Source organism: Phoenix dactylifera, chromosome 2 (assembly GCF_051530095.1).
Source record: "Phoenix dactylifera cultivar Ajwa chromosome 2, Ajwa_hap1_PhDact_Kaust_v1.1, whole genome shotgun sequence".
NCBI classification, from domain to species: domain Eukaryota; kingdom Viridiplantae; phylum Streptophyta; class Magnoliopsida; order Arecales; family Arecaceae; genus Phoenix; species Phoenix dactylifera.
Genome location: NC_143191.1, coordinates 15774633 through 15792658, shown reverse-complemented (window position 1 = coordinate 15792658; position 18026 = coordinate 15774633). Strand labels below are relative to the sequence as shown.

General features: G+C 37.9%; 1 protein-coding gene across 2 annotated transcripts; it reads left to right on the top strand.

Annotated features, from left to right (window-relative positions):
* Positions 1–227: 227 nt before the first annotated feature.
* Positions 228–14480, top strand: LOC103718346 (uncharacterized). Of its 2 annotated transcripts, none has more exons than XM_008807126.6 (10): positions 228–1184; positions 2242–2375; positions 2543–2605; positions 2807–2896; positions 3817–3970; positions 4491–4680; positions 10650–11488; positions 12890–13489; positions 13623–13688; positions 13891–14480. In XM_008807126.6, exons 1-10 carry the CDS (start codon positions 618–620, stop codon positions 13999–14001), a joined length of 2814 nt encoding a protein of 937 aa, XP_008805348.3. In that variant the 5' UTR covers positions 228–617; the 3' UTR covers positions 14002–14480. The 2 variants fall into 2 exon arrangements, with proteins under 2 accessions (XP_008805348.3, XP_088571603.2); XM_088715477.2 differs by having other exon boundaries at positions 424–1167.
* The last annotated feature ends 3546 nt before the right edge of the window (positions 14481–18026 follow it).

Below are 18026 nucleotides of genomic sequence, written 5' to 3'. Positions count from 1 at the left end.
ACTTGGGACGACCAGCTCATGTTGGATGCCAAAGTCTTCACAAAATTCATATGGCTGCTGAATAAAAAAATGAGAAGAAGTACAAAATTTGAACAAGGCATGTTGCATATAGGCTGGTACATATGATGTACACAATCATGTAGAATTAATGGAAAGGTGGAACGTGTACTCTTAAAAGAGGCTAAACTCTAGGAATATGTACCCCTAAAGAGGCTAAACTTTAGCATAAGTTTCATAGTGGGGCAAGAAAGGTGTTGACAGAGAAAAAAAGAAAAAGAAAGCAAACCACCACGGCATTTCCCCAGGTTACTTTCCTGCTCTCATCATATGACAGTTGATGGAGGAGGCTCAGATATCAATATAAGTCATGCGATCCATCTGCCACTAGCTATATATCTGTTCAATATCTGGACATCCAAGTACAGGAAGGCTCATCTCATGTTTCCATAGAGAAGAACAGAGGAGGACTTTCTCCCTTCAGAGCTTTCTGCTATGAGCCATCAGGCACCGCCCACAAGGAATAAAAGCCACACCTCAATCCAAGAATCCATCTGAATGCAATGATCTCAGGGAGCTTTTTTTCAGGTATACTCTCTGAAAACAGAAGATAACCAATCATGGCTGGGTTGTCCTTGAAACTTCCCTTTTGGATGATGTATATAATAGCCCAGTTGGTAGTAGGCTCTGTCATTTCTGGTTACTCCTGGTGCCCCGCTCCTCCAAGCAAACAGACTGAATCAAAATTTAAACAGAAAACGAATAGATTCTGGAAGTTTGCAGAGAAGACCAATACATGGGTAGAAATCGGCTTGCCGTTTGATCTGATGTCCTGTATTAATGAAACCTGCACAAAAGTAGGATCAATCGAAAGCATGCATATGAAACGTAATCAGTTACCTACCCAAGAGCAGCAGAAGAATACAAGAATTGCTGGTACTGATAGAGTTTTAGAAGAAAATATTGATCCAGTTCTGCCTTTAAGAAAGAGAGTTTCTTTGACTAGAATGTCAGAGGCATCAGTTTGGGTGACGGGGCAAAGTGGTTCGATCTATGAGAGGTTCTGGAATGGGGTGCAGTGGGTAATTGCTCCCCATGAATTACCTACTGCAGCTGGTCAGGCTGTTTCTGTTTTCTTCATCAATCAGACAATTCTTGCTCTGTCAGAAGGTGGGATGCTTTATCAGGTAATTAGTATCTTTTAATTTCGGATGTTACTTTTTTCAGAACGATTTCAAAATATTATGTTTAGGATTTTGTGATATTGCCAAGTGGCATAAGCGTATCAAACTTTGCTATAATTGCTTCAATCATCTTTTGTTCTACATGATTCGATTCAACTTCAGTGTCTATGTTGATACTTAGATACAAAAGTTGAACAGACCAAGTTCATATTCTTAACAGATTGATTATAACAAAGCCTCCTTTTGTGTATTGATACCACATCTATTCTCTATCCTGTTTAGATCTCTGGCTTTGCTTGACAATATTGTTACTTACCTAATAAATAATGGTAATCAGGAAAGAGAACATGGTCAGAAGAGAAAAGAGTTGTTTCACAGAAAAGCATGGCTTAATCAAGATAAAATCAATAAGCAGGAAGCCATGTTACTTACACAATAATCTCTCTTGAAGATGTGGTCTTACCCAATAATTCCCTGGCCTGTTTGGTGGAACAAAAATTGATTGAAGGTTCTGCGAAGGAAAATACTTTGAAATTCCCTGTATAAAAAGTTTGACATTTTCAGATGTATATAGCTCAGTGCAGATTCACAGAGACTTATTATGTATAACCTTCAGCCAGGATAAAATCCAAATGCATCTGGTTGTCCAGCTCAACAAAAATTGAACTGTATTCTGGAGCGATAACTCTCACTCCAAATTGCAGAAGGCATGGATGGGATCTTATGTGGATGAATAGATAAGAACCAAAAATACTAATTTCATGATCAGGATAGAACATTTACCATCAAACAAAGTGTCATAGTCTATGGGCCATAGTCTATGGGCCAAGAAAACATGTAAGAATATCTGGAGGTGCAATATGACTGAAAACATCGTAGCTCCTTGCAAGAAAGAAGCAACTTCATACAGTAAGCAAATAGTCAACCCCACAGGCACAATTCTATTTTTAGTCACAAGTTCAACCAATGGTTTTGACCAGTGAGGTTTATGCTTATTTAATGGTAAATATTTCATTGGAACATGAACATAATTGAACTTCTTATACTGTAATAATTTCAGTTGCAGCTGAACGAAAATTCTCAGCCCATTTGGACAGAATTTGTGCTTATGTCCAAAGAAGACATGCATACTACAGAAGCTGAACCAAGCCAAGTTGTACAGATTAAGTTTGGCATCATATCGCATGATGGAGAGTGAGTAATCTGGTACACATTCACAATTTTTCAATAATGTGTGCAAATGTTCTTTTGCAAAAAAGGAATTAAAAAAAAGAAGAAAAGTTGCATTTATGTAAAGTTCTTTCTTTAACTGCTCATCAATCTGAATGCTAACAAACATTGTTCCTTGATCTGTATATCAGGAGGTTGTACTTATCCACCAAGAACGGGTCATTGGTTGAGATCAGTGAATTTCAGCCTTTGAGGTAGGAGAAACAAGTAACAAGAATATTCAGCTGCCTTGTATTTTATCTGAAGTAACATGTCAAGAACTTAAAAGAGGGTGAACCAATGTTTAAGCATTTGGCATGTGGGCATGACTTAGATTAGCAAGATAGCTGTTATTGTGGTGGTTCTGACACTAATGTTAAAGCTTAATGGATGCCCGATGAATTGGACTTGAATAGGTGGGATTTTCATGGCCGGCCTCCAGGTGGAGATGTTTCAGCTATTGTTGACACTGGCACTATTAGACCAGGCATTGTGTTCACAGTAAGGTATGTTCATGTCAGTCTATTCTTTTTTCTTTTCTTTTTTTTCTCTTTTGTTTTTGTGGTTTTGTGGGGGTAATGAAGGGGGATAGGCATATTATTCTATTTGTCTGGTCATAGATGGACTATTCTGAGTTCATATTGATTGTGCTGTAAATTAAAGTTGCACTATAATAGCATGATTCTTTTCCAGTTACACAAAGACAAAGTATTTTAATAATTTTAAACCACATGGACACCAAGCATTCATCTAAGGTGTTTTCATGAGTAAAAATAAGGTCATATTTAATTAATGTTCTACCAGAATGCTTCACATGCCCAATAGTCCATGAGCTTATCCATCTAGTTACTCCACAACTTTTGATCCACTTAGTAATTTTGTTGCCTTAGCGAAGACCTTCAGTTTCCATTGCTTTCATTCAGGAACCTCATCTCAACTACCTTCACATGGAACCAAAGTTTCATATGGCACAACTGAGAACTTTCCTGAATCAGTGCCTACTTTTATAGCTGACAATGCGTGCTGTTTCTACATATCAGTTTCCCTTATACCCATGTCAATGACCAACCAAGAATGTATCAAATTTTGATTCAAGGAAGAACTAACATCTTACAAGATGGGCAAACCACTTCAACTAAAAAGACGACACTAGGCTTCTAATTGTAAGTAATATTTGGACGGTCAAATAGAGATTTAGTAGTTTCCCATAACTACCATCATATTCAATGAAATTCTCGTCTTGTTACTGCTTACGGAAATTATTACCGCTAGCAGTAGGGCCTCCGTTGGGCTTTTGTAGAAATAATATTCACATTCAGGTGTAATAAGACAGAGTCTGAACTCCATGCCCTTATCCTGCTGTTTGTTTCTATAACAAACCTTCCTCTTCTAGTTTTTATTTGTGAGACTATATATTGTGGTGCAGTTCTACTGGAGATCTATACGAATTCGACAAGAAATCAAAGCCATCATGGAAGAAGCATATATCAATGGAAGAAATATCACTTAGATCATCCGGAGGATGTTCTCTACATGGCCAGGCTGGAGCTCATTCAGTATCACTTTTCCTATTAACCAAGGTAATTAAGTGACTTCTCTGCAACATTCAATGAACTAAAGTAAACTATTAAATGACGTAGTGAATGATACAAACCAAAAAGAAATAATGTCATACAGTGTAAGTGAATAGCATGTAGCAGATCTCTTGAGAGCATGACTATATTAATAAACTAATAATCCATATTCAAAAACATGTTGTTTGCACATATATAGCCAAAAATGTATCCGAGGTAGTAACATAAGAGCTAAATAGCCTCTTATAGCACTATTATTCATCATGTATACACTGGTTTTCATAGCTAATTATGTTTATCATAGTCTTGTATTAAATTTTCATTCTCCAATTAAGAGGGCATGAGAATCAGCAGAGCAGGAACGTCAGTGAACTGAATGCTATTAATATAAATAATTTAAAGTTCTGCTTGCTAATCTACAGTGCTTTTATATGTCAGCTGAATATATTCCTTTTTAATTGATAGTTACCAATATAAAAGCAACTTTTAAATAATTGATTGGTTAAAGGGACTTATAGATCTACAGGGTGGTTTTCTAATAGAACGGCGCTTGCACAAAAGGAAGTGGAAGTGGGAACTCCATGGGGCTCCTAAAGATCATCGGTTAAGTGCTATCACGCCAGTTCGACAGAATGACGTAAACGAAAACATCTTATCACTATTCTTCACTACAAATACTGGATATGTATTTGAATATCAGCTTCCAAAGCACTCAGGTAGAAACCAACTTCTTCTGCTCCCTTGGTAAAATCACTTCTTTTTTCTGCTGTTTAAGGCCATTTTGAATGATTACCTAGGACAACACTCAACTGGCTATTCCTTTGTCTTAATTACAATAGCGCTATTATAAGATTTAAAGAACCACCTCAGCTCACTGTAGTAGCTCATATATAAAAGCAGAGAGATAGGTATCAAATCAGAACAAGATGAGTGGCGCATATGTCATGCTTTTAAGTTGTATTTTCTAACTCATGGTGATAATGATATTGCAATAAATTTTTATTTACTCAAACAAAGCCGGAGTTTGATGGGTATCCATCAAGGTACGCCATCTTAGTACCAGGCCTCGTACTGGTGCCACCCGGTCACTATATCGGTTCGGCATACCAAGTATCGATATGCTCTCTATATTGTGTACTGGTACCGAACCAGTACCATACCATACTAGTTCGGTACGGAATGGTGTACCTTGGTATCGATACTACTGATTGAAAGCCAAATATAATAGACGTATTTCTATAGTAAGGCAAATTAATACCAACCAAACCAGCTCACGTTATAATTTGGTTTTGTACAGAAGCATGGCAAAATAAAATTGCTTCAGAGATCATTTCAAAAAATGTTCTTGGACTTCCCTAGACACTCTCCATGTTATCTTTCGCAATTCTTTTTCTGTTTAACTTTGGGTCAACAATTAGCAATGCTGATATCTGCAGAATTTCATAGTTACAGAAGTCCAAGAATATTGCCAGTTAACTAGGGCAAAATATTTCTAGTTAACCCTACCTATTGACTTTGAACTAACTGAACCACAACAACAAGACAGTGATTCACTTATCAGTCCATGGGTAAAATTCTTAAGCTAAAGTCAGTAAACAATAAAGTCTTTCTTTAGCAAATAATCAGGATTGTACCAATTACCAAAGATAGATCCCTTTCAAATTCATGATGATGCTGATGCACCTAGCAGATGCGCAAAGAAGCCAAGCCAACCAATAAACTAGATGATTGTGAAGTAGTTTCTACATATTCCTAACCTTCTTTTAGTTGCTTACATGCAACCACCTCCTCCAAATACTTATTGGGCAAGGATTGTTATTTTCTGAACCATTGGCTGATATCTCTATCAAGAGAAAAAGGTCTCTCAATACCTTTAACAGTGAAAAAACCTGAACTTCTGATGGCTTTTATGCTCGAGGATTTTCTTTCCAAATGTCAACCTAAAAGGTAGGAAAGAAATGAACTTTCCATGCACTACTATGATCACTGAAAGGGCATAATTGCTCAAGCTGTGAGAGAATCTTCAATAACAAATGGAAAAGGAAAATAGTGCCAATATCTAGAAATGTTACAACCAGCCTCTGGAAAAATCCATCATCCCTCCATGTTTTGCAGATAAATCCCTTTTATCTTGCACATGATTCAAGGTAGACACCTATTAGAGATGCTTCACGATTTAAACACTTGATATTTAGACATATGCAACACAAAAGAATGAAATCAAGATGCCTTTTACCCCATGCATGTCAAGAATTTACATGATGATGTTAACAAGAATTTTAAGTTCCCCTTGCAGTTCTAAGGCCTTTCAGCAACACCAATATGGATGTAAAATGAGAATTTTGAATACGACATAACTGTTATCAATTCCAATAAGTTTATTTACATTTCATCTCCCATTTCCATTTCCAAAGCTCCTTTTTTTTTCAAAACAATCCTTCACGATGAAAATTCCAATTAGCACGTAAATTTTGAATCCAATTTTCGTTTACCATTTATGAAATTCAATATCCTTCCAGACAAAGCACCCAGCCACCATTATTTCAACATCAGAAGCCACTTTGAAAATCAGGCAAGTGAAATCCAGAAGGTGTTTCCCGCAAGAATTTCTTTCAATTGGATAAAATCTATCTGAGGGTGTCAGTTTCCTCCTTTACTTCTCATACACCGCTCTTCCAAAGGCCTTAATAAATTTTCACTCTTACAATAGCAGATACTTGCATGCATTTTAATAGTATGGATCTTTTTAATTCAAGATGCAAAATTCATTCTTTTAAGTTACTGTTTTTGTTGGAAGACTCCACTTGCCAAATTTGAAATCCAAAAGGAAGAGCTAAGGAAGATTAGGAAACAAAAGCAAATCAGTATCACTTCTCGAAATTCATTGAAAGTGGGAATTTCTAAGAAGCCTTTGTGTGAAACAAAATCAGTCCTAATAAAAGACAACAGAAAGCATTAGAACAAAACAATACATCATCTTATTTACGGATTTGGAAAATATTTAAAAAGGATTAAACATTAGTGTATTCATCTAGTAAATATCAACCAAGAAGTTTTAGAACATCACAGGGTTATCAAACTTAGTGCTCAAGTAATATTGTTGCTTGAGACATCACGGCATCCTTTTCAGATCTCACTTGTGACTTTGATCTGTTTCAAACAGCATGGGTATAGCCCCAATATGTATTGGAAAAGTAATTCTCTTGTCTCTCATGTTTTTGCAGATACCCATAATTATGTTGGCATGTGTGTATCCTGTCTTTTATATTTCACAGGCTTGTGGCACTTTTAGCTTCATCCAGATGTATTCTTTCATTCATAATAAGTTTATTTGTCGATGTATTATATGAAGTAGAATGTACCTTGGCCAGATAGATGCACAAACTTTATAATCTACTTCAATGCTAGCTAATCAGAATAACTGATGTCAGACTTTTATGAAAGCTTTTGTGTGAAATATGCCAATATATCATCAAGCTTTGCAACACCCTAACTATTGTCATATCCTCTCCAGTATTTTTCCAGAGTTTTGTTGATATTTGATAACTAGTCTAGCAAATTGGTTTCAAAACATTTAAGCACCTCAAATATGAGATACAATCAGTACACAGGTAAAAAGCATCTATCCCCCTCCATGGGTTGTGACCCACCCCTTGTTCCATCTTTATTTCTTCACCTAATAGTCTAGGGGGCTTGAGTTACTCACTAAAGTTAGCTTAATCCCTCCAATCAGGGTTGGACCTTTTTCATATTCAAGGTGAGTGACATTGCTTCTTGGTTCAATGACATCTACACAACCTTGCCCAGCCAGATTAATCATCTTTGAACTTCCACTTGTTCCCAAATTTAGTTGGATTCTTATGGTACCAGGCATTAATTTCTCCTGAATCCAGGTCATAGTCTTTACGCTTTGATGAATGCCATTGTTCACAATCTTCTAAGATATGAACAAGCCCTTGTCTGCATGGGATCTGAAGTTGACTTTGTTTTCTGTTCTTGCAGCCAATAGGAGACTTGAATCCTTCTTCTCATTATTTAGCCTGTCATGCAACTAAAATATGGCCCTTAAAGAATGCATAATCATTTTTTTCCAGGGTCACTCTCTGGGTCCTACTAGTCTGCTTTAAACTCTCTACAAGACCCACTATATTAACTAATAAAGGAACTTTTGGACACCACTGAAATATGATTTTCTGTCTTGTTTTTGGGCCATTCTTTAGGTTTTGCTGATTCAATAGTTTGTGAAAGTCAGTAAGTTTCACAATTTTGATTAATACTAGAACGTTTTAGCACTTTACAAGTTCAATTCATCCCACTGAATTATGATCTTTTACTTTCTCTTCTCTCTTTTTTTTTTGAACTGGCCTTGTGTTGGGCCTGCAATTTTTTTAGTCTGATCTACATCTTCATAGTAAACATTGTGCTTTGTCACCATATGCTTTCATGTGGTTTTCCTATTTCAATTTCTTAAGCTCACATGATATTCATGTGCATGTTATTCTCATTGTCTAGCATGTCAACAATATTCTGCATGTGCATGTGCTTCACATGGTAGTCAACCCGTTCTTCCATTAATTTTACAAGTCTGAATTTAGACTACCACTCATCATCTTGATTGTGCTCCCTTTCTCTAAAAAATAGAAAATGATGAGGTTTGCCCGTCGATTCATTTCATGAGTGAATAAAATAAAAGGAATACAGAGTGCCATACGAAAATAGGAGTTATATTTATTTTTAAAAAAAAAAACAGAAGAGATAGCAGCCCAAAACAGAGCATAAAAAGGTGGCCCAAAAATGAACAACACATCATTAGCAAATTCAGCACATCACTATCAATCACTCCATTTATACGCATTCCCACAATACTTGGATCCCCAGTTTTGTTGAAAGTATAGTGGCCTTGCTTGTCACATGCTTGAAAGGACGCTATGGAGTTGTCTTTCAGAATCTTTCAGTATGGGACGTATTGTACCGGTTCGGTGTCGGTACACAACACGGAAAGCGTAGTGACACTCGGTATGCCGAACTGGCCCCGTACCATACCATACCGACACAGATAGCACCTATACGGGGCTCAGTATCGAGACGGCATACCTTGCCTACAACAGATATATGCCATTTTAAGTGCAACCTCTTTTATTGCCATTAGACTCATGCAGCTTTCAAGTAGTTGCTTCCCAACAGCAATATGTTATCCATGTTCAGGCTTGCTTCATCAAACTTGCCTTGAGACAGTGGTGCATTTTTAACCATGTAAAAATTATTTTTAGTGGTTTGCCTCTCGAATTGATTGCCCACAAACATTTCACACCACATGCTTGCTGCGAGTCAACTCACCAATGAGCTTAGTCTGACAAATTTGTTGATCAGTCCTAGAAGCGATGTGCTAGAGTCCAATCTACATTGGTTATCTTGGACACTCACAAATTAGTATGTTCCTTTGGACACTACTTAAGTCTTTCCTAAATGACTAGAGAAAACTTTTACGAAATCTTATTAGGTCAGCTTTAAAAATCATGCACAACTCATGCAGTTGTTGCTCATGTTTAAAGTAGCTTGTTATTGTATCAGCACAACTTGTCATGTTGACATGCCTTACCATAGCAGTCAAGGATTAGATAATCGCATATCAAACCTACATCAGCAAATGATCACCATAGTATGTTTCTATCATGCCAAAACACATACCCGTAGGCAGAAATTACATGATGTCCTGACAGATACACAAAGGTATTCTAAAACTCACTACAAAAACCTCCCCTTATTTCCATTCAAGCTACCTTTCAGCTGTTTCTTAGAGCAAGCCACACATTTTTGAACATCTAAAAGTGATTATTTGACCTGTATAAGCAAATTTAAAACATGGTACTAACTACTAATAGATTCCTATATAGGTGCGATGCACAGCCTCGAGTAGTGCAATATGCCAATAACATGAGCTAGCAATATCTATGAGCAAGCAAAAAAATCAGAAGATAAAAGTTCATTTTATTAGTCATCTGAAACCATATAGTTACTTTCAATCTGTGGGAAATAGCTCTATGCATGAATGACACAGTGGACAAGCAAACAACACAAAGCAAGCTAAACACAAAACAAGCTCATGACATTGCATCTGTTTGAGTTCTAGCATAACCAACCAATCTGCAGCAATATGGCCCGAAACTATAGGTAAGTGAGATGTCAATTTGTATTATTAATTTTTTTAATAGTATATTAATTAATGTGCATGGTAGCTATTAAAATTCCACAAAGTGCAAGAGGGTTCTTTTTTCATTCCAAACTGAATGAGGCCTAATCCTTTCACTTAAGCTGATATTCAATTCACTCCTGAACAAGTGGGAAAAACTCATAGATGCACTTAACATGTTATTAAGGAATTAAATTTATTATGAGATTATCATTATCATTATCATGACGAAATCCTGATACCTACTTCAAAGTTTGACACCTGAAAACCTGATATGATGATTATATTGATAATTAATCACTGTTTGAACCTGTTATGTCTGGAAAAATTCAAATTTATCATCCTTCATAGTAAAAAAACGAACTCATTCAGACATTGTGACCTTCTATATTCATATTCGTCACCAAATATTCTTTCAACATATTATTAATTTTGTTATTGGAGTATAATCCACATGGAGCAATAAATTGATCATCAGTTTCTGTTGGGAAAAAGGTGGCACTCATGGGAATCATGTGGAAGGGCTCTGGATAAATCATATACACCCACAGCATGCCAAGGTTGCTCAAGGTGTGCAAGGAATACAGGTTCAAGCTGGAAGATTAATGTTCCCCCTGGATGATGGTAGACTTGGAGAGCTGCATTTGCCTGGAATTGGAGGTGATGGTTCTGGTCCAACTCATCAGAGTAGCCTGCGCAGGAAAACATCCAGTAGGTATGAATGGTCAGTCATAGATGCACCTGAAACAGAAGGATGGAATGCAGAATACTGCACCGATGAGCGTGGCCCATCAAATTGCATTGCAGGAATAAAGAATGTTCTTTCAGACGACGAACCAAATGACTCGAGTATTATTACACCTGCTAGAAGACGCAAGGCACAAGGGCATCAAGAGTACATATCCTTGAGTAATCATGAAAGTGGTGCAACTGAATCTTACAACTTTCTAACAAGAAGCATCAATACTAACTTTCGCATGCGAGTAATGTATGCAGATAGATCATTTTTTGTTATAACAGACGGTGGCCTAACTTTTGAATACCTTTATTCTGATAATGTCTGGTTATGGCTAAGGCATGAGCATTCAACAGCAATGAGAGGTGCACTAGGAAGCTATAATGGAAGTTTGTTTTTGGTCAACACGCATGGAAACTTGCTTATTAGAGAAAGGAATGGAAATGAGCTATCATGGATCAATTGCACTGCCATGAGGAAGGGAAGGCAGGTAGTGACAGGACCTCCATGGGATGTCATTCCGGGTAAAGCTCACAGAGCTACGACAGTAGATTCTCTCTTCTTCGTCGACAAGAAAGGAAAACTTCTTCAGTTTACGGTGAGAGTTCAAAACCTGAAAACTGAAATAATTAGTTCTAAGGGTAATCATGCTAAAAAGTAGGAGAAAAAAAGCATCTAAAAACATCATGACTTTTCAGAAGAATCCACTGAAATAGCTTAAAAAGAAAAAAGAGAATTTGCGTTATCATCAAAGATGCTACTTTCTAAGTTGTGGCTTTTGACCATGGATAGAAATACTATAAATGGCATTGCTTCGGTGGTTACTTGTCTGTTTGATAGTTTTAGTTAATGCTTGCTCAAAACTTGGATACTTAGTGGCAAAGCGCTCATGAATATTAACCATCCACATCAAGGTGTGTTCTGTGTTATGTTTTATTTATAGATTACTAAGGCAAGAGAAAAAATGTATATCAAGTAATTTATGGATGTTGCAACACCAAGTAGCATAGCATGACTATGCAATCATGTCTCCTATTGACCCATGCATTTTTGCAAAAATCTCTTTTAATAACCAAGAGATATTACCCAAAATCAAGTTTGTTTAGCTTTTAATTAAGTTCCTGGAATCAATGAAGCTCATTGTTGGCTTCAGCACTTACCTAATGTAGCATGTCAAACCCTATTCTTGGACATCATTTCGTACTACTGATATAAAAAATCAACTAATATTTAATTGATTGCATCAGATTTAGGACTTGATAGTTTGCTTAACTTTGCTTTATTAATCAGTGTGTAAGGTTTTTTATAATCCATGTTTAAAGCTGGACCATAGTGGTGAACCTTTCTGCACAAACATTGGTAATCTAAATGAAATCAAGCTCTTACTTCTCAGTTCATTCTCTTCCTCCACATTTTTTTCTTCCATCAAACCTTTTTCTTCTTTGAGCTCAGGCAGTGCTTCATATACACTGTCCTAAATATTTCTGCAGAACTACAAATTAAATCAAGTGATTTGAAATGATTTGAAGATTATTTTTATCACTGCATTCAGAGAAATTGTAGTTCAAAAGGTTACAATTTCTCCAAATTTAAAATGGCATGGTAATTTCTTTCTTCAATAAATTTGTTGGAAAATAACAAAAGTTAACAGATCTTTCTACAGTTTGACATCCTTATGTCAGTACAAAAGCAATCTGAAGTAAGACATTATCATGACCTTGTAGCTTAATTTCTCTTAGAAAATAAAAGGAAAAAAAAATCTATTAAGCATTACTTTGTTACCAACATTTAAATTTCACATATACGCAGGCATGCTTTTATGTTCCATGCATATGCATCTCCTGTATAATTCAGTCCTAAGCATCTGGTGCCACATGTCTTACAATTCATTGAGCTCCTAAGCATCTGCTGCCAGTTATGTCTTGCAATTCATAGGTCATCATGACCTGAAAACTGGTTTAGCATAGTGCAGAATATAACCGTGTCTTAATCTATACAGGTGGCACTACGAAAATATAAATGGAAGGACTGCCACAGCCCTCCAGATACTAGGATTGCATTTATTGTGGATCAAGAATTCTTCAGGATGAACATCATATTCGTTGTTGGACGGAACGGCCGTCTATACCAATATAACAGAATCACCGAGCTATGGCACGAGCACTACCAGTCCCCTCATTTGGTCCTCTCAAGATCCCCTGGAACTGCTATGAGGCCATCGCTGCAATCGCTTACAGGCTCACTATTCATGATATCAGAAAATGGAGGTCTTGTCGAGTATCACTGGAACTCACAAGACAGATGGGAATGGGTGGAGCATGGGACACCATATAGAGACGTGATGCTGCTTGGTGCACCAGGTCCATGTTTCGATGGCACTCAATTGTTTGTGATCGGGTCAGATGGCCATGTTTATCGAAGATTTCTGGAACAAAGAACTTGGAAATGGATGAGCCATGGGTACCCATACACGGAGACTTCAGCTCTGGAAGCTCAAAGAACTAGAAGTGATCACACTTGCACATATGAAGATAAAACGGCCTACCTTGAGCACAATGACCAATACTCAAACAGTTACAGAAGACACTGCAACGAGAAGGTTAGTGCGACCACACCCCAAACCAATACCAGATGAAATTCCCATGATGTACAAAAGCATATATAATAACCATATTGCAAATTTGATCAATAGGATGGCATTTACATCAGCTAAATGTATTGATAATCTGCAGGTGGCGCCGATACGACCAATACCATTTTCGCAAGATTCAGTAATTTTCGAGTTACAAGATGGCAGGGTAAGTAGCATTCAGTTTTGCTAAGTTTGTGAATTGCACTGCAACAAAATCTTTAGGATGGAATGGGAGTGAATAGTTGAATTAGAATTGCAGTGCACTGTTGCTGCAACGTGCTTGACATTGAAGGAAGTAGTAGAATTAAGTATAAAATATTTTGAGTTTAAAACATGGGGAGAGCTAACAAGGGTGACTCACTGAACAGCTGGCCGAGCTGCGGAGATTGGAAGGGACGGCCGACTGGGCGTGGGCACGAGTCATCGTCACGCCGACCAGCTTATGCTCGTCGAGTTACTGGACTGCAGTGGCAACATAACAGCGTCGAGCAACCAAACCTTTTGCAGGATCATCGAAAGCGCAGTTAAAGAAACAAAAAGGTGGAATGTGTATGGAGTTTGTAAAGAAGAGGGGAGATATTAGCAACTTACAATGTTAAATAGTTTGATGTAAAGATGAACAAAGAAGGAACGAAAGAAGAACAAATTGAGAGTTTATTTTCTACAGGCTTTGGCTCTTTAGAAAATCAGAAACAAGACCCTGGAAGGGTGATGGAGAAGGGGGCGGGCCAAAAAACCAAAGAGCCTCGCATGAAAAAGCGAGTTTGCTCTACTGTTTGAGCTACATCTCCGACAGGCGAAGGATGCTCAGCTTTTCTTCCGTGGATCGCCTAATGGCTGGATAAATGTAAGGGCATTGTAATTGTGCCGCATCAACCAAAAAAAAGTTATTGTTTGGTTGGATTGTACTTGGAGGACAGGTGTAGCAATGGATTTATGCACATCATTATTGATTTCAGTTCAGCCAACCTAATTTAACCAATATGACTGGACTCAACTTTTAATTATGATGTTTAAGGGTGTTGTTGGTGCGGAGCGAATTTTGCATAACTATTTTACCAACAAGACTTGATCATTTTCTCATTTGGCACTGCTTTTGAAGGGCCAAAAATTTTTTTGTGTTTAAGTGTGCATTAGAAATTTTGAAATAGTTTTTTATTTTATTGAAAAAATAAAAAAATTACTATGAAAAAGTTTTTGAAACAAAAACTCCATTTAAGATGCATCATGAGGTTGTTTTTATTTTAATGAAAAAATTGCAGTGTTGAACATACCATGAAATATAATTATAATATAATATAATACAATAGGATATTATCATTATATTAAATAATATAGTTATATAACATAATATAGTATAATAATATTGTTATATTGTATTCATGGCAATATAATAATTTTATCATATGCTAGTATAAGTATATAAAGGCCCCCCAAGGATTTTATTATATCCTAATATAATGATATAATAATTTTATTATATGCTAATATAAGTATAATAATTTCCGTCGGAGAAGAAGCCTTCCAACGATTTGGCCGCGCTGCTGTCCCGAGCGGATAAGTATATAAAGGCCAAGGAAGCTATAGCAACTTGGAGGGAGGTGGCTGGAGGTAAGAATGGTAAAAGAAAGAGCTGAGAAGAAAAAGAAACACCAGATAGAAATCGGGACGCGAAGGAGGTTCTAGGTAACTGAGGAGTCAAACTCAAAAGTTCGAGAGACACACCTCAAAAGTACAGATTTTGATGGAAATCGAAAGCCGATACTATCTACAATGGTCCAAAAGGATGAAAGCCCCTCCTAGCAAAAGAAATCGAAATAAGCACCGTTGATTCCATAAGAACCGCAAGCATGATATTGAGTGTTTGCAGCTGAACGATGAGATCAAAAGCCCTTATCCAATGAGGGCACCTCAATAGATACATGGATAATCAATAGAGAGGAGAAGACATTGGTCGGGATAGCAGTACCCCAGGTGGCCCGATAATTGGCGGATTTAGTTTGTTGGCTCAGAGAGCTTATGCCCAAGCAACCCAAGCTAGGGAGGCAGTCCCAAAAAGGCCATGCACATGAGAGATGTTCTCCTTTTCCGATGGCAACACCCCATATGACGATGAGGTGGTGGTCTCCCTCACTATCACTATCTACAAGGTGCGGCGAATACTGGTAGATAATATAAGCTCGGTCGATATCCTCTTCTATGATGCCTTTTAGAAGATGAACATACCAGCATATAAGCTTAGGAGAATGGATTCCTCATTGCTCTAATTCTCAGGAGATCCAGTAGGGTGCTATTACTTTTTTTGTTATGGCCGACCAAGACTTCATGGTCTACTAGGGTCATGGACCTCTACTTCAAGGGCGACGGGCTGAGATGGGGCCTTGGGAGCAATAGGTCATATCTCAAGTTGCTTCAGCTAAACCCCAACCTAACAGGAGGTCAAGGCACTGCATGCTTTTTTTGCAGGTGAGAAGGACCCACCTTCCACTGCCTTACGCTTGGTGGTAGCTGCTTTCTTCAGAAGAGCCTTGTCCACCATATTTATGCAAACAAAACAAAGTCAAACAATTCATCATCAAAAGTAATGAAAAGATTCTTACCCTAAGGCTGTGTAAGACTCAAGCTAACATCGACCGAGTTCTACTCTGCCAATAGCTCCCAAACAGAAAGAGCCTTGGCACGACACAAAGCCTATAATATCTACTGCTTGGCACCGGTGAGGCTCGAGGCCCGGTTCAAAATATTTTTTCTGAATACCCTAAATGGTGTTAAACCCATAGAGTTGCTCAGACAGAACAAAAATAAGTAGCCCTTCCAGCCATGCACCAAGGAAGAACTGTCCTAAATCAGGCAATAATCTTTCTAAGCAGAAAAATACCATCATCCCCACTCGGAAGGGTGTTTTTTTTTAAATGTAAAGAGAACAAAATATCTATATAGTGGGTTGAACACCATGTAGAGATAGAAGAGATAAAAAGCCAATAATTATCCGCCACGTATTGGAGACCAATTGGGTGGAACCAAATGGAAGAGATTGAGAAGAAGGGCTATAAAGAAGACAAAAGAAATCTTAGGTTGGCCTTCAGAGTTTCTATATAAAGGTTGACCTGGGCTGGGAAACAACTATTTGCTCTCTCCTCAAGTCTGGGCAACTTGAGAGAGAAGCCATTTGGGATGTAAAAGCTCTTTTAGAATCTATCCAAATCCTCCTAGTCTATGATGCATTCCTTGGCCCCTCGACTATAGAGGACCTCTTGCTTGGTAGCCTTCGAGCTACTAGAGGACTGGTCAGAGGAGGAGGATGAGTTGGATGACAAACTCAATGAAAGATCCCTCTCAAGTGTGCCAACCATTATGGCCCACCTGACCAAAAATGAAGGAAGAGGAAGAAAAAAGAAGATGAAGCAAGAAAGGAGGAGAAGGATCAAGGAAGAAAGATGCCAACCTAGAAAGATGCAGGAAACTCCTAAAGTCGAAAGGAACTCAGAGCTGGGATGACTTGGGAGTTGGAGAACACTTATCGAGCGGAGAGCAACTTGAATAAAAAGGCTCGATCTCTTAGAATAGAGAGGAAATGGTTGTCGATACTCCCTCTTATATAGAGCCCTAAACAGCTCAGATCTAGGTGTCGGATCGACTACCTAGCCTAGAGAGTCACCGCATGTCAATCCGATATTCGGCATCCATAGCTCACATGGATCAGCCCTTTCAGTCACCTCAAGAAGGCAATGTGACACTATTAACTTTATTAACTTTCCACCAAAACCAACGTCGCTTTGGAAAAGTGAACCAAAAACATGGAAATTATGCCAATCATTTAATGCCGCTTCCAAAGACTTCTAGACCAAGCTAGGTAGCTCAACTCAAGCCTCACCGATTCATCCGTTAGGTGACTTGATTACTTTCTCTGCTCGAGTTGATAAGAATAGCTTGAGCTTGGAAGTGTGTGTGTTGGGGGGGGTGGGGGGGCGCAAATAATAGGGTTCGGATTCAATGTCCATTAAAATTGCACCTACTAGCTTAGGCCGATCAATAGCCAGGTGACATGTGGCATATGGAATTAATGGTCGAACGAACCTCCGAGCTCGATGTGAGCTCGGTGCAATCTCGACACGCTAGATAAGGTAAGGTATAATCGTTCAAAGCAACAGAGAAGGAAGAGCACAACAACTCATCTGAAGATCATATGACTAGATTGCGATGAACTCTCACTGTTCTCTATATAAACCAGGCTAGGAGATCATAGGTATAAGACTTTTCACCCCCCCTTAGCTTGTTGTTCTTCATCTCATATCTCCTATGTTCTACCAAAACTCTATGCAACGGTTGTCCCTCGTTGGGCACTCTTTGATAACCCCTAATTACCTTTTTTGCAGGTGATCTCTTAATGCATAGCCCAACTCCAGCCGAGCCAACCAACCTCAATCCTATATAGTCCCTAACTTTGTTGGGCCGAGTTCTGGATAGCAACAATACTAATTAAAAAAATAGTTTTTTTATGATG